This window comes from Leguminivora glycinivorella, chromosome Z, assembly GCF_023078275.1.
Source record: "Leguminivora glycinivorella isolate SPB_JAAS2020 chromosome Z, LegGlyc_1.1, whole genome shotgun sequence".
Taxonomy (NCBI): Eukaryota; Metazoa; Arthropoda; class Insecta; order Lepidoptera; family Tortricidae; genus Leguminivora; species Leguminivora glycinivorella.
The window spans coordinates 29,096,850-29,121,127 of record NC_062998.1 but is presented as its reverse complement, the minus strand read 5'-3'; the positions used below and the strand labels follow the sequence as shown (position 1 = coordinate 29,121,127).

The 24,278-nt window shown below is 40.3% G+C and overlaps 1 protein-coding gene across 1 annotated transcript in view; it reads left to right on the top strand.

Moving 5' to 3' along the window:
* LOC125240450 overlaps positions 1-22,134 on the top strand; it is a 40,237-nt gene extending 18,103 nt beyond the window's left edge. The window contains exons 3-14 of the mRNA XM_048148344.1: positions 1,677-2,030; positions 3,395-4,797; positions 5,468-5,588; positions 5,676-5,969; positions 6,337-6,486; positions 9,077-9,248; positions 11,266-11,406; positions 11,612-12,069; positions 12,244-12,421; positions 12,508-12,659; positions 13,955-14,072; positions 21,485-22,134. Coding sequence (XP_048004301.1) covers positions 1,677-2,030; positions 3,395-4,797; positions 5,468-5,588; positions 5,676-5,969; positions 6,337-6,486; positions 9,077-9,248; positions 11,266-11,406; positions 11,612-12,069; positions 12,244-12,421; positions 12,508-12,659; positions 13,955-14,072; positions 21,485-21,773 — 3,830 coding nt within the window. The 3' untranslated portion in view covers positions 21,774-22,134. The remainder of the gene's footprint in view (positions 1-1,676; positions 2,031-3,394; positions 4,798-5,467; positions 5,589-5,675; positions 5,970-6,336; positions 6,487-9,076; positions 9,249-11,265; positions 11,407-11,611; positions 12,070-12,243; positions 12,422-12,507; positions 12,660-13,954; positions 14,073-21,484) is intronic.
* The last annotated feature ends 2,144 nt before the right edge of the window (positions 22,135-24,278 follow it).

Here is a 24,278-nt window from a genome sequence, read left to right as displayed (position 1 = left end):
GACGCGGAAAATAAACGAACTAATATATCGATCCAATTCTTACTTTCTTTACCTTTAATGGAACCTGATTTTTATTAACAACAAAAACTTTGAACTTTGCCCTTTTATTATTTAAAATACGATTTTTAGACATTTTAGTAAAAATTATGCAGCAAGTAATTTACACTTTTTACAATATATTTTACGTAATATTTAGCAAAATTGTAAGCGTTTTGTGTATATTGCGTTTAACTAATTTCATTTAAAACTATCGAAACACATTTTTTCTCCAAAAAATAACGTGTGGATTGATAATATGGTAACAACACTATTGAATTTTGCCCTTTGATCCAGTGCTATACAAGGTCGTGTGTAACAGGTCATATAGGCCCTGTTCCGCACTGAATAACAAAAGTTTAAGTCTGGTGCGGACAGGACATACGTGACCTGTTTATTAATTTATATGCTGTCAAATAGAGTGTAAATTGACAAATATAAATGTATACTTGACTATATAAAAATAATAATATGTCACAACGTTATGGGCTTAGACTACGGTAAAGTTGCGCATTTCTGTCGCCGCACCGGGGGGAAGTCCAGAACAGGGTCAGAATGACCTGTTTCGCAGTGAACGTGTTAACGTTTTTGTAGGAGGTAGGGCATAGCGAATGATATTCCGCTTTGTGTGGTAGGGCACAGCACAGCGGATATCGTCTCGTTCGAATCTAGAGCAGAGCCCAACTGGGGTAGTACCTCCGCCTTACAGAAGACCGCAGCCAAATAGCACTAGACCCTACTCATAGTGTTGTGTTCCTGTCGGTGAGTAAGGTTGCCAGAGCTCAACGAGGGTGCGGTGTGCTGATGACGGGAGGACTTACGGAACTAACTTGTTCCGTTTATTGTCCTTTGAGTCGTCGGCAACCCGAACCCTCCTTGGAACTTGTACACTCCTTTTTGCTGTGTACTTAACACAGCAAAAGGGAATGTACAAGTTTCTAATGGGGTGGCAACGCGCATGTGACACTGTTTGAGTTGCAGGCGTCCATAGGTTACGGTGACCGCTTTACATCAGGCGGGCCGTATACTTGTTTGCCACCGACGTAGTATTAAAAAAAAAAACTAACATCGCTAATTCGTAATTATTTGGTTTCCGAAACAAAACGTAATAAGGTTGTCGTTAACGACACGTTTACATTTATATGATACTTTCACATGAATTCTTCTATGGTTTGTGCAACTTACAATACGATAGTAAGTTGCACAAACTTGTTATAGATACACTAGAATGCATAAAGTTCTACTGCAATGGGCTGTGTTCTAAAGAATTGCTTGATTACGATACGACTTCTTTTTATCGCCGCACCCCCGCCGTCGACAGGGTGTTCATCTTCACATGAATCCGATTTTTTTCTTCGAAAATTTTGCTTGTCCTGATTCTGTTTTTAGAATAATTTTACGGACACATTTCTTCAGCCAACACTGGCCCTTTTCAGATAGAAAGATTTATTTATTAAAACAAGTTTCACAGATGTGAAAACCAAAGTACTCTGAAACTAAAAAAAAAACTACAGTATAAAAATGTAACGAATCAAAGACATCATAATATAATAAATAGAATGTAGCTACACTTATATACCTGTTTATAAAAGTGAGGGAGAGCGTGAATAAATTTACTTTAACTGAATGCATTACTATAGATACCTGCGGGCCAAAATGGAGAGAGCTTGTAACAAGTGGAGCGCTAAGCGCTCTCAGCGCTGGCGGCGCAGCAGTGTGTGCGGGCTGGGCGGGTGCCGGCGCGTGCGGAGCCCTGGCTGCGGCGGCTCGCGCGCTGCGCCGGCCTCAGCCCGCCGCCTGCGCCGCGCTGCCGGCGCGAGCCGCAGCGGCAGCCCGCCTCGCTGCTAGCCTGCGCTGGCGCCGCGTGCTGCTCCCACCGGCCGCGGGGGAATGTGCAGTTATTCTTCGCGAAGTGGCGAGGGCCATCACCGCAGCAGGCCTGGCTGCACGTCGCTCAGCGCTTTCACTTGAACAATTGTCTTGGAGACCACACGGTAAGTGAGTAGAATTTATTTACTTCGTAGTATAATTAATGTTGTATAATTAATGTTGGTAGGTACTAATCCGAGCCTCGAAATAGGAATTCTCCTTCCGAAAACTACTACGTACCTACCTGATGGTACCCTCAGATTTTTATTTCCAACTCAATCAGATCAGTAAGTAATACCAGGATTCCTACTAAAACTCGTACTAAATGCCTGGTTTACGTTCGTGTTCCTAATGGGTACAATGATGACCTACACTACGGGCCTCGCCTACTTTCTATCAAACTTAATCACTATAGAAAGATCCTTCACTTTAGGGTCTTTACGAATCTTATCCAGCGTGCTCAAAATGTAATGATTAAAATATAATGCCTTCAACTACGTAGGTATACGAGTACATGTTGACATATGAAAAATTGCTTAACTGTGAGAAAAGGTTTATTTACTAAATAGTTATTATTTATCAGTAAAATGTAAAATTACGTAGCGTGTATGTAGCTGATCTGTTTCAGGACTATCGAAGTTGTTCAAAGAAAAAATATTTTCAGATACAAAGATTGCGCCTATTAATAACTTGTTGGGATTAAGAAGATAATAAAGAACATCGCACGCTCTTCAAAGTATTTTCTAGATCACAAAAAGCATTGTTAGTTTATTAAAAGGTTTAATGGATTTTGCAGACATTATTATGTCCGGCGATGGTGTTTAGTCCTTTTACCTATTTATAAATAATCCATTAGTAATCCGATATTATTTGCTCTTTTCCATTAAAGCTTCGGTTTATTATACGACCTTCTCTGATATTGGAATTTGTGAAACTACTACTCTAATATGCTCCTATAATGGATATAATTATTATGTTATTTTTGACTAGGATATCACTATCATCGCTAAGTGCATAAGGCTCATCATAATGTACCTACGTACGTAGGTGTCTTACATAGGTCGAGTACCTATCATGTAAGGTATTTATCATGTTTATTGCATAATAGGCTATACTACGGGAAATGTTTGATTATTTAAAATTTACTGACTAGATTAATAGACAAAAAAATGCAAAAAAATCTTAACCAGTCGGAACGAAATAATATCTCCTGTTGCGTCTTAATATAACCAGTAATAAAATAAGGATGATTCGATTGCGAACGAAATTAGTCGTGACTCTTTTGTTTAGGTTTGCGCTATGCCCTACGTACTCGGAATTTATTGTTTTCTACGCTACGACAATATTGCAAATTGCAATGTATGTAGTTCATGTAATAACTAGCCATTACTTATAGATAAAGTAAAATCGAGTAATATGCTTTCGTTAGGCTAGATAATGATGAACAACAGGTTATCTGCAAACAATGGAAGGGTGGTTGTTGTTGCAGTGGTGGTCCTGTGCGCGCCACATGGAGGCGTGGGCGCGGAGGCGCTGGCAGCGCTGCGGGCGGCGGCCGCCGCGGGCGCCTCGCCCGCCGTGCTGCTGCTGCAGCTCGACCACGACGCCCCGCAGCCCGCTCCCGCCACCTCCTTCACACGCCCAGATGCCCAACTCACTTCTCTAATGAGCAATATCACTTTAGCTGTAAGAAATTTGCCTTATACACAATCGAGAGAGAAATCGTCGTCTAACCAATCTACGTTTATTTCACAAACTCCGAATTTATCGAGCAACCTTCCGCCATTGTATAAGAAAAGTTTTCCGACGCCGTTAGCCTTTGCGCTCGTAAACAACATAACCGAGCGCCCTTATCGCAAAAAGAGAACTCGTCAGGAGTCTACTGGTATTTTACGAACCGAAAACGTAGTAAACACTATAAAAAATAGCACATTAGAGAGTCGATCCCGAGGTTATTTTTCTGGGGCCTATAATAATACTCGACCCGCAAAACAAACATTTAATAAAAACACGCTCGAAGATAATGCGCGAACGGCTCCAGTTCAAGGCCAAAGATCAAATGTTAGTCGTTCACGGCGGAGCTCGGGGGAACACGCGGCGCCGCCCGGCGCTGGCGGCGCGTCGCGTGACTCCGACACCCTCTACGACTTCAATTCGCTCTTACATCACCTGGACGCTTTTCAACGACATCTTTTTCTACTTCGGGTCGGGAAAACCGAGGAAAAACGAAATTCCTGGGAAAGCATCATATACAATGAAGTGATAGAAAATCTTAATCGTCAAGATCGAGCGGAACGAACTAGGACGGAAAGTAGCGAGACAAAACTTTATTTATATCAACGAATAGCTGGCGAAAATGGAACTTGCGAATGGGAATTTGTAACAATTTTTAATTCAACTTCGACACGTTCACTCGATGACACCGAAGACTGGTTGACAATTGTAGAAGTATTGAATTCGTCACATAACTTTGAAGAATGGGCCGTTGAACATGCCGCTTTGGATCATGAATTATGGACTCGGTTCGAACATGGAATGCTGACAGTGGTGTTCGTTTGTTGTGCTCTCGCGGCGGCGGTGGCGGCGGCGCTAGTCACCCGCTATGCTGCCACGCGACGCCGCCGGAGACGCAGACGAGGCGACGCTGTTCTCCTGGCCAGTGACTTCTCTTTCCCGGCGGACGAGCGGCGCCGTGTGGGCGAAGGAATGGAAACGATGCTATCTTGCTGGCTACAACAGCTGCACGAATTCGGCGGGCCCGAGCTGGAGCGGCCTGACCTCCTGAAGCAGTCGCCGCGCTCAGCGCCGCCGCCCGCCGTGTCTGCGCCCTCTGCGCCTTCTTCCACGTGCAGCGTCAATCGCTTGACCCACGATCGCCGCACTCGTTACAAGGTATTGTTTGTTTTTATGCGATTGAAGTTTCTGTATCTACTAATCTTGGGTCTTTTTTAACCCCCGACGCAAAAACGAAGGGGTGTTATAAGTTTGACGTGTCTGTCTGTCCGTCTGTCTGTCTGTCTTGTCTGTCTGTCTGTTTGTCTGTCTGTGTGTGTGTCTGTCTGTGGCATCGTAGCTCCCGAACGGATGAACCGATTTAGATTTAGTTTTTTTTGTCTGAAAGTTGAGTTAGTCGGGAGTGTTCTTAGCCATGTTTCATGAAAATCGGTCCACTATGTCGCGGTCGGGGGTTTTTTCAAAATTTTAATTTTGTGGTTAGGTTATCTATACCAGGGGCCCGTTTCTCGAAAGGTACAAGCCTTGTATTACAAGTGCGCGAACTGTCAAATCGTATGGGTTGTCATGGAGACACACTTATAATACAAGGCTTGTACCTTTCGAGAAACGGCCCCATTGACAACCACTTGTAAATTGTAACTTGTAGCTTCAAGAAATGGGCCCCAGATGTGCTTACGGGAATGAGATATGTAGTTATGTAAATGCGATTTCATCGAATTTATTGAACTTATAGTCCTACACGAGTAGAGCCATTCAATTAAGTATTATTATTTATTTACAGATTATAAAGCATTTTAGACATGGTAATCATCTTAATCTGTAACAGGGTGATGCTGTCCACGTAAAATATTTGCCGTCTACCGGGACCCTCGAAATAAAACGAAAAGCTACCGACGTGCTTCTTGTAATGCAATCAATGCGACACGAAAACCTGAATCCATTCATAGGTAAAGTGCATAATAACAAAGAGACTTCTGCAAAAAAATATGTATTGATGATTAATATTTATGTATTTAATGGTTTTTGATGTATAGGTTGCCTGTGCGAATTGCGGCCTGCGTTAGTTTTCGACGCTTGCGGACGCGGATCTCTAGAGGACGTACTGATGGCAGACGATATCAAACTTGACTGGACGTTCAGGCTGTCTTTGCTCACAGACCTAGTCAAAGGCATGCGATATGTGCATTCGTCCTCGTTGCGCCAGCATGGCCGTCTGTCTTCGAGGAACTGCGTTGTCGATTCACGCTGGGTGCTCAGAATAACGGACTACGGTCTACCTGGTTTCTACCGTGCTCAAGGATTGCCTCAACCGCCAAGAGCCGCTAGAGGTAAAATAATTATTATGTGGATTTCCATGCCTAAAGGATCCTCACGCTTTATGTGTTACATGGTTCTTTCTGACAAAATTACTACAGAAGTTATGATATAATGGTCGTTATTGCACATGGATTGCTTACTAATTACTTTTAATCTGTCAATTTAACAGGCAAGGTGGCTAATATTTTGGGACATTAATGAAGGTTATCATCAAAATGGCAAATATTTATTAAACTTTGAATACGGCTGTTCACAATCATCAACTTCAGATGTTGTCATTATTCAAAAATGTAACTAGCAATATTCCTGTTCTCGAAGGAATTTGATGAAAATATCATGGAAAATGATGCCCATTGTAACTGTATTTTCTACGACCAGAGCTATTGTGGACTGCGCCGGAGATCCTGCGCGAGGAAGGTGGACGAGGGCGCGGGTCGCAGCCAGGAGACGTATTTTCGTTTGCCATCATAATGCAGGAGGTCATTGTTCGCGGCGAGCCATACTGCATGCTCGCTCTCACACCTGAAGGTACGCGATGGGTCATTAGATAGACATCAGGAGGGCGATTTTTGAATCTCGCATACGGGATTTTGTCACTAAAATGCCGGTTGAAAACGGTGACTTGCTTATTATTTTCAGTGACAATTTTCTGAATTCGAACGCGTGAGACTCAAAAATCGGCCCGCAGGGCTCGAAATTATTAAGGTAATTACGCTTGGTGATACGATCCGATAATCATCGCGAGAATTATTCGATATTTATCCGATAATTATCACGTGTACCTATAGGAATTTCACTTTTTTCATAGGAAATTGAACAAAATGTTAATTTTTGTTAAATATTAAACGCCAAAAAATATAATTTATATTTTCTTTGCGTAATTTGTTATGAAGTTATGTTTTGGCATTTAATATTTAACAAAAATCAACATTTTGTTTTTTTTTTTTTTTAATACTACGTCGGTGGCAAACAAGTATACGGCCCGCCTGATGTAAAGCGGTCACCGTAACCTATGGACGCCTGCAACTCAAACACTGTCACATGCGCGTTGCCACCCCATTAGAAACTTGTACATTCCCTTTTGCTGTGTTAAGTACACAGCAAAAAGGAGTGTACAAGTTCCAAGGAGGGTTCGGGTTGCCGACGACTCAAAGGACAATAAACGGAACAAGTTAGTTCCGTAAGTCCTCCCGTCATCAGCACACCGCACCCTCGTTGAGCTCTGGCAGCCTTACTCACCGACAGGAACACAACACTATGAGTAGGGTCTAGTGCTATTTGGCTGCGGTCTTCTGTAAGGCGGAGGTACTACCCCAGTTGGGCTCTGCTCTAGATTCGAGCGAGACGATATCCGCTGTGCTGTGCCCTACCACACAAAACGGAATATCATTCGCTATGCCCTACCTCCTCCTAATGTCCTCCTCCTGTTCCATTTGCTCTCCTAAAACCTTACTAAGATCCTCGATTTTGTTTGTTATTATCAATTATCCACCTTTTATTATCACGATAATTACATATAGTGATAATTATCACGATAATTATCGTGGATAATTACCCTTTCGAACCCTGTTGGACATCACATCACACTCCATAGCACACTTTTAAGAGAAACGTCAAAAATCTCGTGTTCATCAAAAATTCCGTCTTACGTTCTTATGGATTCTTGTTCGTCTTAAAGGTGTTTCAAGTTACAGAAGTTTAGCGCATGAGAATATCGTAAGACCGTTAAAAAGGCCCTTTTTACTGAGTAACAATACGTTTTTTTTTTTTCAATTAGTAATAACTCTGAAACTGGGTTGTATCCAGAAAAGTTTATGTGACATTATCTGGGTAAAGGGACCTTATTGTCGAAGGCGCTTTACGGCGTTATGTTATTTCGTAATAGTAATCTTTACAAATGCTGGCAGCGAACACAGAATATTCACCGTGGTGGGCCTGAATAACCCGTAAGATTTTACCACGCATTTTCGATGTTAAAACAAACGAAAAATATTACATGACTTTAGTAATTTTTCGACAAAACGTTTTTATTTTGTATTGTTTTTTATCAATTTTTTTAATGTGTTTTCACATAACTTTTGAAAGGTTTTACTTCTGAATGAGGATAGCGAGACTGTTCCCCATAATGGCATCAAGACCGTTGAAAAGGCCCTTTTTACTGAGTAACAATAAGTTTTTTTTTTTCAATTAGTAATAACTCTGAAACTGGGTTGTATCCAGAAAAGTTTATGTGACATTATCTGGGTAAAGGGACCTTATTGTCGAAGGCGCTTTACGGCGTTATGTTATTTCGTAATAGTAATCTTTACAAATGCTGGCAGCGAACACAGAATATTCACCGTGGTGGGCCTGAATAACCCGTAAGATTTTACCACGCATTTTCGATGTTAAAACAAACGAAAAATATTACATGACTTTAGTAATTTTTCGACAAAACGTTTTTATTTTGTATTGTTTTTTATCAATTTTTTTAATGTGTTTTCACATAATTTTTGAAAGGTTTTACTTCTGAATGAGGATAGCGAGACTGTTCCCCATAATGGCATCAAGACCGTTGAAAAGGCCCTTTTTACTGAGTAACAATAAGTTTTTTTTTTTCAATTAGTAGTAACTCTGAAACTGGGCTGTATCCAGAAAAGTTTATGTGACATTATCTGGGTAAAGGGACCTTATTGTCGAAGGCGCTTTACGGCGTTATGAGCGATGTTCGTGTACAAATACGACGCCGCGGGATAAATAAATAAATAATAAATATTTATAAGGACACTCTTACACAGATCGACTGAGTCCTACGGTAAGCTCAGAGAAGGGTTGTGTTGCAGGTACTCAGACAACGATAATATAATTATGTAATATACAAATACTTATATACATAGAAAACATCCATGACTCAGGAACAAATATCTGTGCTCAGGACACAAATAAATGCCCTTACCGGGATTCGAACCCGGGACCGTGGCGTAGGAGGCAGGGTCACTATGCACTAGGACAAACCGGTCGTCCAAACCCAGATAATGTCACATATGATATTATAGTCTCTAAATGTGGTCAGGTATACACTGTTAAAATGTTTCAGGTTATTCGGGCGCACGATGTATATAAAAGCAAACGTTTTCAGAGATCGTGGAGAAGATAATGCGTCCGCCTCCCCTCATCCGGCCGTCGGTGTCAATGAGCGCGGCGCCGCCCGAGGCGGTGAGCGTGATGCGCCAGTGCTGGAGCGAGGCGCCGGACCTGCGGCCCGACTTCCACACTCTGCACGACATCTTCCGCCACATGCACCGCGGCAGGTCTGCTCACCGATCTTGTTAACCATGCGATTTTAGTCACAAGCTCGAAAAAATACACCATGGGCCCATTTCTATAAACCAACGTTTATTTATATAGGATTTACATACTTCATACTAAGAATCGTACCTCGATTTTTAGCGCCACCTATTACATACTATCATAACTTATATGTGCTTCACTAAATACAATAACACGCAACCATCTAACAACTTAGTACTAAGAGTTCACGAATGTAACCTAACGGATACTCAACCTTGTCACTGTAATAGCATTGAAAAGGTTGAATCCATTAAATATCTTGGAGTTATTCTAGATCAGCGTCTCTCATGGTATGGCCACGTGGAATATGTTAACGGTAGAATAAGAAAATTAACCTGGTTATTTAAGAAATTAAAACAAATCGCGTCTCATAAATTATTAAAACAAATATATATTACTTTAGCAGAATCTATTATGACATACTGTATTACTACCTGGGGAGGTTCATGTAAAACTAAATTCATTAACGTCGAACGAGGACAAAGGTGTTTACTTAAAGTCATGTACTCAAAACCATACAGATTTCCCACTTCTGAGCTTTATCAAATATCAAATCTTCTTTCTATGCGCAAATTGTATATATTAAATACCATATTGAAATTACACAAATCTCTCAAATTCAAACCACCTAAAACAACACGTAGGAGAAAACCCAAAGTTGCCCCCATTCCTAAGCTAAACTCGGTGTTCGCAAAGCGGCAATATATTGCACAAGCAGCTCACTTGTATAACGTAGTTGATGCCAAACTTTCTATCCATCCACTTACAACAGTGAAATGTAAAAAAATTGTTCGGGATTGGATACATAATTTAGACTATGAGCAAACAGAGTCATTATTAAATTGCTGTACTAGGTAATCATCATATATTTTGCTCTAAACTCAATCTGTATCGCATGAATGCACAAACACACATACATACAAACACACACACACACACACACACACACACACACACACACACACACACACACACACACACACACACACACACACACACACACACACACACACACACACACACACACACACACACACACACACACACACACACACACACACACACACACACACACACACACACACACACGCACGCACGCACGCACGCACGCACGCACACATACACACACACATAATATATCTAATACACACTACTTATACACTTATAATTTGTTCCTAATATTATATACACATGTAAATAGCCATTTTTGTTTTTCCTATGTTAAGTATTAGTTATTACCAACATGTAGTAAGAAAGTTATTTCGCCTAGACTTTAGACTGTCTCACTATTAGAAATATTATACTTTTAACGCTTTTAACTTAATTTTTCTGTACCTAACGTAATTTAACGAGTTTTGTATTGGTTTGTAGACCCCTACCTTGCCGCTGGAAGAGCGGGGTCTCCTGCTACAAGTATTGATATACTTAATAGGAGGTCCCAACCCTTTCTTACCTTGTAACACAATATCTGTGACCAATAAACGATTTTTCATTTTTTTCATTCATTTTCATAACTGCACTGGTGATGCCTACAATTTTGTTTTTTTTTTTTTCAAAATAAATTTGTCTAGGCTTCATCAGTGTAGAAGTAGAAAAAGTATTGACGTGATATAATAGTTTTAAAATAAAAAAATATGTAATTTGTTCTAATAAAACATATAAACACGCAAAAAATATTTGAGGATAATATGATTCTGGCTACTTCCAGACTGCGAACAGCGCCACCTAGTTTTAAGCCTAAAAGGCCCATGCATTTCAAGGGTACGCTTTTTTGAATTGTCTTTGTCAGTCCAGTATTAAATCGTTGCCATTCGGCTACGGCACCAGGGTGTTTACATGGTCTATCGAGTTGCATTTCGTTCGCCACTGAGTACCTACACAACCTTATTTATCTACTTTAAAATAAATGAGCCATTAGTATTTTCACGTATTACATTTCAAAGACTGGAGACGTATTTAGAAATCATATTTTTACAGAAAAATCAACATAGTGGACTCCATGTTTGAGATGCTCGAGAAGTACAGCAACAATCTAGAAGAACTTATAAAAGAGCGGACGGAACAGTTAGACATGGAAAAGAAAAAAACAGAACAACTCCTCAATAGAATGTTGCCGAGGTAAATAAGAATACACTTTTCCATTTGGTATGAAATACTTAATTGTAATTACCACATCAATTTAATTGTAACTAGATAATTATGTAGATGTAGATACCTATATTTAATCATTCGTTGAATATTTCTAGATTTTAAGCATAATTAATCCAAGAGTATACTTAGTGTCGTATTTACACGTATATTGCAAATTTCGTTTACCTTCCAGATCTGTTGCAGAACGTCTAATTCTTGGATTACGAGTAGAACCTGAAGAATTTGAAGATGTGTCCATCTACTTTAGCGATATAGTCGGATTTACGGCTCTAGCGGCACGGGCAACGCCAGTGCAAGTGGTCGACCTGCTAAACGATTTGTACACAGTATTTGATGCCGCCATAGAACAATACAGGGTTTATAAGGTAGAAACGATCGGCGACGCTTACATGGTGGTGGGCGGGTTGCCGACTCGTGCGCAAGACCACGCCGAGAGCATCGCTACCATGGCTCTGCACCTGCTGCACCTGGCGGGCCGTTTCCGCATCAGACACGCGCCGACGGCGCCGTTGCATCTCCGTATTGGCTTGCACACCGGCCCGTGCTGCGCAGGCGTCGTCGGCCTTACCATGCCGAGATACTGTCTTTTCGGTGACACTGTTAACACAGCTTCTAGAATGGAATCTACCGGTAAGAGTTTTAATAGTATCTGCCGTTGGCATGGTTACGCACATACAATAAATATTTAATTGTTACTTTAACACGTTGAGCTTCAATATTTAATATAAAGATTGCACAGAGTAAAGCATTTTTGTTTGATCACTTAATCAGTTCCATTTTATAAGTAATTGTTAAAACTAACAGGTGCTGCGTGGCGTATTCAAATTTCCTCGACGACTGCTGAGCGATTAACGACAGCGGGCGGTTACCGTCTCCGTTCACGGGGCTTGACTCAAATCAAGGGCAAGGGAGCCATGCACACCTACTGGCTTCTGGGGAAAGAGGGCTTCGACAAAGCACTTCCGACACCGCCGCCTCTAGAGTAAGTTTTCGACGTAATTGGTAGTCTTTATTTGTATTTAAACAGGCAACAAACATTATGTCAAGTACCTCTTTATCTGGTTACAGGACAGAAGAAATCTTATTTGAGGCGGACAGTGAAAACGATAGCGAAACAATGACTCCTCCAACGCAATCAAACGAAAATTCTACGAATGACAAGCCGGAGATTCAGGTCCAGCGTCAGCGTTCTGATGCATCGACAAGCTCCGACAAATTTGGTAAAAAATTTACAGTGAATAAAAGAAACCTTCAACTCAAGTTTACAATTCAAGTTTTTAACCGACTCGCGACTGTGAGATTACGGTTTCTTGGGATCATTCATTTTCGTTACCGCACGAGTAATCATGTAAGCATTCCGTTTTTCTTTTGATATTCGGAACCTTTACAAAGAAATTCGTTGGAACTGACGCGAACTCGCGGCCATCGGCATGTACTTGTAGCGCGGTGATAGAATCGCGGAGTGAGCCGCCCCTGATAAAATGGTGTAATAAGTAATATTATATTCCATCAAGAAAACTCAACTAGAGTTATTAAATAAAGCCCATACTATGGATCTGTTATAGTATTTTATGCAACAGGCGTTTAAAGGAGGTCAAAAAAGACGAGTGGCGTGGGTAACAATTTGAGGCGAAGCCGAAAATTGTTATTGAGACGCCACGAGTATTTTTTGACTCAGTTAAACACCGTTGCATACAATACTTTTTCTACGACCATGCACTTAGTTTTAAATAGTTTTCTTGAATAACTTTCGTGAAATTCACACTGTTTCCTGTATTTTGACTCAAAGGTTTGCACTGTCAGCTCGGCTGCCCATGGCCTTCCCGCGCACGCCCGCAGTGTCGTTATAAGGCGTTGCCATGGTTACAGAGCTAAACAATGCGTTTTCAGTTTTTTCGATACTGCGCACATGCGCGGAAAGCCGGCGGACGCTGGCTTTGGGAAATAGACCTTTATGTAGGGTTTTAAAGATCTGTGCACGACCCTGTAAATGACGAATAACAGTTCGGGAGTAGAAAAAACATATTTAATAACATCCCTAACCGCATTAAATCGGAGGTAAATTATAACATCTTCCTAAATAAATTAAAAGAACTACATACCTATTAACCAGTAAAGCCTACTACTCAATATTCGAATTATTAGAAGAGAAGAAATCTTAGCGTTAGGTGGCGCGCCCTATGCTTTTCTCCTTTATACTCTGCTCTGTAGGTACATACATTATTAAAGTAGGTATATTATTGTAGACATAATTTAAAGTAATGTTTTTATTTTATTAACAACGTCAGTATATAGGCAGGCCTTTACAATTGGCGTTGATTCTCTTGTGTACATTACATAACATTGTAATAAAATAAATGTTAGCTACTAATTTGCTACAATCTCTCAGGGTTTATGTTTCACATACCACTATTGTAATTTCAAATCACTATTGTAATTTCTTATTTAGTACATGAATGAAAAATAAATAAATGATGAAAAGTGACGTGTTTAATGGAGATGACTGTTTGAACAGCCTGGCAGCGCTCGGGCGCCGTGTCGGCCGACAGCAGCCCGCCGCCCCGGGCGCCCTCTTCAGGGACGTCCGCGGCCGCCACTCCCACTGACCTCAGCGCGCCATATTCACGTTACAGGTGCATTCTTTCAACATATTCCTCATATCTTTCAATGTAAAACAACTACGAGGTCTCATCAATACATTAATAGAAACTACTGGGAGACCGAGCTTTGCTCAGAACATTGCTGAAATTGAAACGTTGCTGAAACTCAAAAATTCACGTGTTCCTCGAGATAAGACATCCTCGAGATCGAAGATTAGTTGACGACGATTTTGTTTGTGCTCCAAAACGTCGACATAATATTCCTATATACTTTATTGTTACAAACAACAGTCATACCAAGGTAACTTTAGTTTTAATTTATTGTTGAAAAGTCTGCAAGAAAGCACAAGAATGGTTTCGAGGTCGCCTCCCAGGGTTCCATCGTCCAAACCAAGATACCAAACGTTAAACTCTGATTTGAAATTCATCGCTCAAGTCGAGATTGAAAAATTTGTGGCTATCTGATTGCTAATCGAAGCGATTGGTTATGAGTTGTGTTGTCTCATTGTCTCAATGTCTGAATTATTTAAATTCTCAATTGTTCTTTTCCCATTTTTAGTGTAATTTCTACATTACTTTTTTTATGTAATATTTGTTTTTTCCCATAAATTATGTGTGAATTTATTTAATTATTTGTCTTTCTGGTACCTTATTGTTGTACATGTTGCTGCATTTGTCACCCTCATCTCTTTTTATCCTCTCGTTCACAAAGGTTAACTGGAAGAAACCCCTCAAAGGGATAAGTTTGCCTTTGTACTGTTCTTTACTGTAAATTACTGTGTTTTTTGTTATTCATTGTACAATAAAGAGTTTACTACTACTACTACTACATTTTGAATAATTGGATTGATAGCCAAACTGAATATTGGATTCTGAAGATAATACATTTTCGCGACAAAATCTATTTGGTAGGGTCGGCATAAAAAAAAGGTAAATTGTAAATTTCAGGTACGTTGTTCTTTATCTCTGTCAGCAAGATGTCCCTGTTCACTAAAATAAAAGGGTTTCAAACATCAATTTTGACCAGCAACGTCGCGAGACGAAAAATGTGAGGTAAGGTGGATGTACCACTGCTCGACAAGTTAAGGGAAAATATTTATGTGTTTCGTGATATTACGATAATTTACCCATCTATACAAAACATATCCATCTTTTTTGGGAGATGTGACCTTTAACTTTGTTAAATGCAATTAGTTTCATACAGTGATAATATAAAAAAATCTCAAAATTAAATAAAACATAAGTCAATACGCTTGTCCGAATAACTGACAGGTGCTTTTGCTGGCAGTCCTAATAGATGACATCTAAGTATGATTCAGGAAAAACAGTAAAAAACAAGTGTTTTGGGTTAAAATTTACTACAAAATTAAATAATTTAATAAAAAAAAACGTATTCTGTTGATAACATTTACTTTTTACGTGTTACATTTATGTAATAAAATATGTAATTTACATTTATGTAATTTCTTTGCTGCCGAGGCGATGGACGAACCCCTTAACACATCTTCTATGGCCTTTTCTAAGTCTTCTTGAGAATATCTCTTCCACTGACCTTTATCAGGCGGCATTTCTGAAAATATACCCAAAGTTTTGTGAAAAATGAAATGTCAAGCACTACCCAAAGAAATTATACAGATTTCACTACATTTAACGAGAAAACATATCAATAAAACCGTAAAAGATATACAAAAAACTGTCTATGTGCATGTAATTTGTTTTTTTCAGTAAAGTTAATGTGACTTACAGAAAAATATGCTCATAATATGAAACTGTAAACGATTCGTTTTGGCTACTTTAATCGTGATATCCTGAAAAAACGGCTCGACAAACATTGGGACTTGGAAAATAACGTAACAGTCCCAATAAATGCCAGCCGTGTCGAGTTTTAGACTTGCGACGGTTTTCAGTCCTAATAAATGACACGCTTGTTTATCACAGTAACAATGAACGAAATCGACATTTAATTACTTAAATATCTTCCCGCACATTCTAGCACCAACACAATTATAGAATATGTTCACAACTTACCGTGAAAGTATTTCAAATAAGTAAATACGAGCAAAGCTTTACCAAATCGCTAACAAAATTGAGAGATTGATTGCTCATGACAATGTCATCACATATATTATTCATTAATTGAAAAAAGTTTCTATATTTTATAATATGGCGTATGAAATGTGAAGGCTACAAACATTTCTCATCTAATAAATCTAATTGCGATGAATGTAACGGTAATCTTATCTTATTAATCGCTATTTAAACCATGGGTGACGAGTACTAGTACCGCGTCGAGCACTAGTACATCCACCTTACGTATGTTCGTAAGTCGTGGACGGCTGACTCGCAACCTCTTTTAACTACTCGTACGCGAACATAACTTCCACTATAGAATTTCCACCACCGCCTGATCAAGCGCCCCAAGCACAACCAAAATATCAGCACCTAGTGCAGCCAGAACAGATGGCAAACAAGGTCAAAAGCACGGCACCTCCTGAGCAAGAGCTACATACAATCATGAAGCAAGTATTACTCCAGTTACAGCTACAACACGATATTCTCATAAAAATTCTCAACAAGTAATCGCAGACATCAATATCACAAGCTGCGTATAATGCACCTAAATGCGCAAGGACTCAAAGGTAAATTTCTCGAGTTAAAATCTCTAGCTGATCGCCACAAGCCACATATAATCATAGTCAACGAATGTCGTGTGGACTTTTCCAAAACCCACATGAATCTCTCGAACTATGACAAGATCACTCACTCGATCGCATCGCATCTAACCACAGCCCTTTACGTGATGCGAGGTTTACGTTGGAGCCAGACCGACGTCACTCCAGGTACAGAATCAGAAGACCGCCTCATCGAAGGCGTCGCCATCAATCTTACCTACGATCACGTAACTGGAGATTACCTGAAAATAAAAGGAATATACATACCGCACAGATCTGAACACATTGACGCCACAGCACTCAAGGACGAGTTAGAAGATATTGTTACCGAAGCCCCGAACATAACCATAGGAGACCTCAATCTCAAAATGACCGCACTAAACCAAACGAGGGACGAAGGAGCGGGAATACTCATCCGTGATCTCTGTAACTCTGACGTCTGCACTATACACCACACAGGCCTACCTTCACGACCAAACAGTGCGGGCTATGGCATTCTTGATGCAGCAATAATCTCATACGAAATGGAAGCCTTCGATACAGTAACATGCCGACAAATATCATGTGTTGGCTCTGACCACATGCCGTGGCTACTAGATATAAATATATTGGTGGATAGAGAAAAATATGATAAGAAACACCCGTACTATCGCAAGTAACGAAGAAACCAGACAACAATTTCAACAAACTTTATGGCTCAAAACCACTCAGCTACCAAAAGAAATCACATCTGATTCAGAATGCGAGGAATACATAGAACAACTAGAAAATGCTATTACTGAATCTCTGGATGAGTATGCGCCACTGCATGAGTACAACAGACGAGATCAACTTCCAGATGAGATTAATAAATTAATAGACGAAAGAAACAAAGCAAAAAGTAAAGCGTGGCGACTACGCTTTAACCAGGACAGAATAATGGAACAAAGAACGACCTACAACCGTCTGAAACACCTGGTCAAACAGGCGCTCCAGGAGTATAATGATCAGAAATGGGTGAGAATGGTAAATGACCCACGACACAATAGAGTTCAGATGTGGCGAATCCAACGCAACCTGAAAGCACCAGCTCAAAGACTCCCCCACATCCAGGGATGCAACAGTGAGAGAGAGACTATCGACACTTTAGTCGACGCAGCGATCGTAGCAGAAGCCGAAATAGATAATAATGACAAGAGCACAGAGAAAACCACGCCCTTTCAGCCTCTCGACGCTACATCTACAGAGGAGATTAAGATAGCTCTAAGACGTTTTAAAAATAAGAAGGCCCCAGGTCCGGACAAAATCAAGGCAGATGCTCTGAAACTCGGAGGCAACCCCTTTCTCATCCGGTACAAAGTTATAGCCGATTACCTGTTACTGACAGGGTACTATCCCAAAAGGTGGAAAATCGGAGAATGCATCTTCTTGCATAAAGCTGGGAAGAACCACCGCGACGCCAAATCATATCGGCCCATTACCCTTCTTAACATCATGGGTAAATTGTACGAGCGCTTACTTCTTTCACGCCTGCGACAAACGACTGACAGACTCCAACCGCCGTTCCAGCATGGCTTTACTAAAAATAGAGGAACAGGCACGCAAATACTTCGTACCGGAAAGTTCATAACGGATGCCCTAGAAGCAAAGGAAAGCGTGGCCTTAGTATCGACTGATCTTTCGAAAGCCTTTGACTCCATAAACCACGAGGGTCTGACGAAGAAACTTCAAACAGCAAACGTTCCAAATAACATCATCAAAATGATAGAAAATTACCTGAGCGGTCGAAAAACCTATGGACGTTTCAGAACCACCAACGGCGAAGAGAAAGCGGTGCCACACGGAGTCCCACAGGGCTCTATCCTGGGCCCAATCATCTTCAACATGTATGTACATGACGTTTGGGACGAACAAAACCGGATCCGCGGACTAATGCTTTCTCAATACGCCGATGACCTGTGTATACTCAACAGGTCTCCCGAACCAGACAGTGCGACGAGCCGAGCGGGCTGGGCCACCGAAGCTGTCATCGATTACTACCATCGTTGGGGACTAAAGTGCAATATAGAGAAAACCGAGTGTGCTATGTTTACTCACAAGCGAAAGTACCGCAGAACCATTCGCATCAAACACGAGGTAATTGAATATAAAAACAGCATAAAATATTTGGGTGTACACCTAGACAGGACCATGACCATGAGTAAACATACGGACTACGTAGTGCAGAAAGCACGACGGGCGCGCGGTGCTCTAGTTCCCATTATAGGCTGGCACGCTAAGACGGATTTGACGGTGAAACTCGCTGTCATTCAGGCCTTTCTACTTCCAATACTGGATTATGGCGTGGTACAATTACTCTGACGCTACAGTAAGAACAACCTACTCAAAATTGAACGTCAATATCGAATGGCACTTAAGACTAGTGGACAGTTCCCAAAACGCCTAGATACTTCAGTACTGTGGGAGATGCTCGACTGGGATCCATGGCATCTCCGCGCACAAGATTTAAATGAGGACATGCTGAGCCGATTCCGCGAAATGCACATTGCGGATCTAGATACCCCTGGTAACACCTACATCAGACACGGGCAATACAACCCACTACTAACTAACACTAGATTAGGAGAAATTAATTATGTGCCAAAAAAAGACAGGAGTCGGCAGCTCAGCAAGCGAGCGACCGCTCCACGTCCCCATAGATTATAGGAAATTAGTTATAAGTTGTAAAAATAGTATTAAGGTAGGATAGGACAACATGAAACTACATTTAAATTTATATAAATTTATTCTTTACGCACACACTAACAAGCACACAGCACACACAACATTTCACTTATACAGATCTTTCAGACGAACATAAGTATATATTGTAAGTAGCTGACACACCCACAGGCCGAACACACAACCGACCTGATGGATATAATTGTAAAACATATTAACTAGAGAAATAAACACCTTTCTATTCTATTCTATTCCTCTTTTAATGCCAAATCCGAGCTGTACAGGTTTGAAAAGCGGTTTAATTTAGAAAGAACATACCTACCTAAGTGCAATTTTGGAAGCGAGAAGTCTTAATGCCATCGGCAATCGGTATTTATCCCTCCGTCCTTTTTAGTGATAATATATAATGGTATCACGTTATTCAGTCAACCATTTGCAGTTCCTAATCCTGCACGCAGTTCTTCTATACAGCTTACATACAATCTCAGGTATCTTTCAACAATCGAAATTAAAAGTTGGACATGTTCGGACTGCTATGGAAAGAACAGAAAAGGCGGCGATAACTCGCAAACTCCAGCTCGTTTCACCCCTAAAAATGTGCCAATAAGGAACAAACCGAGCTCACAAAAATCAGGTCCAGTAGGCGCCGCTCACAGTGTAGTGCAAAAAGTGGGTTCAGCGGCGGCCTCTGCCACTCCTTCCGCCACAGCTCTCGTTCCCGCTCCTGCCACAGCGGCAACCTCTGCTATTATCATCCCTCTCAATAGAAATAACATAATTTAGAAATAGCGCCAGGAAAATATGGGTTATGCGCGAATGTTATATCAAGATCTACAAAGAGAAGGCTTTGAAGAATTTAAAATATTTACTAAGTCGTTAAATAAAGACAATCTAGAAATTTTTTGGTTCTTTTCGGCAACAGGGTGGATTATGCACTGAACTGTATGCAATATTAGGTGCCGAATGCAAATTGTGAAATCGATAATATGTGCGATACATTTATTACTCAAGGCTGTGAAGATTATGATGTAAATGAAATTCACCGATGAAGATTTACAACCACAAAACATATCAGCTATCTGTTGGTGAGGCAAAGCCAATTATCACATAGATTTGCCAGACGAAAACACGTTGACCTACAAGTCTGTGTCTGTTTTTTTTTTCAAATATGTTAATAAACCCAATTGTCCTGCCAGGAGCTCACCTTGAAATTTAAAATTTTTATAAGAAACATTTACTGATTTTTTACAATATCATTCAGAATAATCCGGATAGTTAACTTATGGAACTTTTTCGAGATAATATACATACAGTCAGCAGCAGAAGTTCCGTAGCGGGCAAGGTGTTCACAATGATCCTAACACGCTCTTATTGTCTTAAAAATAAGATCGTGTCAAGTTCATTTTGAACACCTTGCCCGCTACGCAACTTCTGCTGCTGACTGTACCTCCACGAACACCATGTCCATGTTTTCCTATCGAATATTCGTTAAATCTGTTCTCTAGTTTTCGCATATTTGCAACAACTAAATTTAATTAAATTACCACCAATTTAGAAATGGCAAACTATCATAAGCTCCGACACCGTCATTCGTACTGTGAAACCTGTGACATTCGGCGTACGTCAGGGCAGCATACTTGGCCCAACATTATTCATTTCATATATCAACGACATCATGTACCTAGAGCTTAAAAACTGTGTTTTTTATGTTATGTAGATGACACAGCCTTAGCGTTTTATGGTAACTCTCGGCGGGATGGTTAACTTAAAAGTCTTAAAACATAATAACATTTTTTAAGATGAAATTAAAACAATTTCTTTTGTTTAGAAATAGGATAAATAAGAATGCGTTAGGTGAAATAATGTAAATACAGTACACCACAGTAATTAGTCTTTTTTTTTTCAAATGTTCTATATTGTATTATCATTTTCACTAACAATTTCTTGGTAGAGTTTACTTTTTTAAAACTATTTAAACATATTAGTAACTTTAATTGCCCCAAACTACGTAATTTTAATTCCGGATGATTTCAATATTTTACAAAATTACAATAAGAGCCATTCTTTTATCAGGTGCTTGGCCGGGGGCCCTCGCGGACTGCGACGACAGTGGTCGCTGGAGCGAGGCGACGCACTCGCTGTGGCCGCCGGGGCGCGCGGCGCGGTGCCCGCGGAGGTCCGCTCGCCACCCATTGAACCTCTGGCTCTGTTGGCACCGGTGGCTCCGCGCGCCACTGCTGCGCGCTACCGTACGCGCCCTGACGCTCCGGGCGCGCTCGTCTTACTCCCTCTTCCGCCCCCGACATCTTTGGCTCCTCCGGCCACCGAAGAAGCACAAACCCCAAACTCGTGTCCACCCTAGGCGACTAACCTTTAATCCACACTGCTCGTGTCGGATATTTTTAATCGTCCCGTACTTGCATCGAGTTCGGTTCGACTCTCCATCGACAATAATTTATTTTGGTAGTCTACTCTCTCACGACGTTATGTAAACGTATGAATGTAAGCACGTCCCTCTCCCCACGAGGTCTGTTTACTCACCTTCGTTAACGTAGAACGTTCGTTCATAGAGATTTTAACCTAAAGATGTAATGAAGTCATTAGAAGTAGCATGTGTAAAATTATTTTTTTTACAAAGCACTTGCAACTTAAATTGTGATTTACCTCGGGTGATTTGTGTATTTTTGAAACTTTTCATTATTATAGTAATAAATATCTTTTATCATATAGATAACTTTGTCTTACTACCACTGTGATCATTTAAGGGCCACTTGCATGATCCAGGGTTGAACGTATATCGTTCCCGGAGTTAAGCACTCATCATATTTTATTGCGTTTCATATAATATTCAGATGATTTTGTTTTTATACCACGTCAGTGGTATGGTGATGGTGGAGACATACGGTCCGCCTGATGGAAAGCGGTCACCGTATATCTTGGGCTAAGTATCTACATTCTCAACATGAACCATGAGAGTGTACTCGTATGTAGGTATAGCAATAGAAACATAATGCTAAAGGCAATCAAAAATTACAATGTAACTCTTTAAAGCACCCGGAGTAAAGTTAACCGTTTAACCTCGGGTAGTGGCACTAGTGGCTAGACCCTGGATCATGTAAGGGCCACTTACTAAGACTTATAAAACCTCTTTTTATGTAGGTATATACCAACAACAAATTGACGTAAGTAGCGTACGGACTTGCGGTGGCATTCCGGACAGAGCGGGCAATGAAATCGCCTGGGTACATTTTACGATTAAAATGATTTATAGATATAGGCGAAACATCCATAATGAGAACAGTTATCGAAGGTTTAAATCGGAACGGAACGAAAAATTAAAACGTGCAAGTCTCTTTTGTTTAAGTTTAAACAGCGCTACTGTGAAAGTGGGAAATGCTACAGCCCAACTATTTCAAAGAATACGTTGTCATATACCTACATTCTCCAGGTAACTTGCGGGCTTGTTTCGAGTCCGAGCTATAAGCCCTAAGTACCCAGGGTCTTTATTTGAAGAAAATTCATCGATGGAAGTCATAGAAATCTGTTTTAACAATATGCATTTTTCAATTATGTCCCAGAAAAAACCAGTATCATAGAGGGATAGAGGCTGATGAGTGAAATATTATAGACGGTGGCTGTCTTCTTCATAGGGTAGTAGTATACAAACAAGAAGGCACCTTCTCGAACGGGTACGATGCTTTATCTATCACATACATAAACATTTTAAAAAATATGGTTAAATAGTTGTTTTGATTTTTGATAGTTATTCCAAAAATCATCTAAGCACAAAGAGTTTAGAATGGCAAAGACGGCTATTGCAGCACAAAACACGTGAATTTGCTTTTACCGAAAATACACCTTTAACAGAACCACAGGCAAAAAATATTACGAATAAAGTAAGTATAACAAAAATGGCATACGTTCACGATTTGCTAAAGGTGACGCTGACTTGATAACTGTTACAACAGTTATTGAAGAATCTGACCGACACAAACAAATCGTCGTTTAGTTGATCAGGATATAGACTTGCTTGTCTTACTAGTTGCTTAAACTCCAGATGATAAAAACATAACAATGCTTAAATAAGCTCAAGAAAAAAACAAAACGAGATTGTATCTCTACAGTTCTCAAGACGTAGTGTAGACTTAGGACGCAATAATTTTTTTTACATGCTGTAAACGGAAAAAGAAAAATGCAGGCGATTTAAATATTCAATCACAAACCAGAACTGCCCTCGGTGTTTACGACAATCCAAATTCATCCACTGAAGATAATATATTGAGAAAGCTGGTGAACAATTTATTCTAGAGCATATAGCGTAGTAAAGAGTGATGCTGTACAGCTTCATAATGATTATAAAAATTTGTAGTCAGAAATACGGAAGTATACATGCCGTCTTTATTAGTTTTCTAATTTGCAGCACTATTTTGGCTGAGACTTTACTATAAAAGTTAACAAAACTTTAAGTACTATGTACTCGTAATTTAATAAGCATTTTCCCATATTAAAATTATTAAATTGATTAACACTGGAGAATTGGAGGAGGGAGGGCCGCAAGAACAAGCTGACGGCTGAAGCAGTTGTGGCCCCTGCTTCCAGCGATACCTCCGGTCCACACTCCACGCCTGAACCCTGCGCCAACTGCCCGGCGGCGCACTAACCGCACTCAACAGCAGCACTATGCTGCATTTGTACTGTCCAAGGAGCAACTAATAGAATACTAATGGTTTTTGCAAAATTAATACGTTTCCAACATACAACAAGAAACTGAAATAACAACTAAGAATATCTATAGCACTCATACCTAAGTACATTTACATTAACCACGAAAGGAAATTAACAGATTCCTCTTTTTTAAATCTTGGAT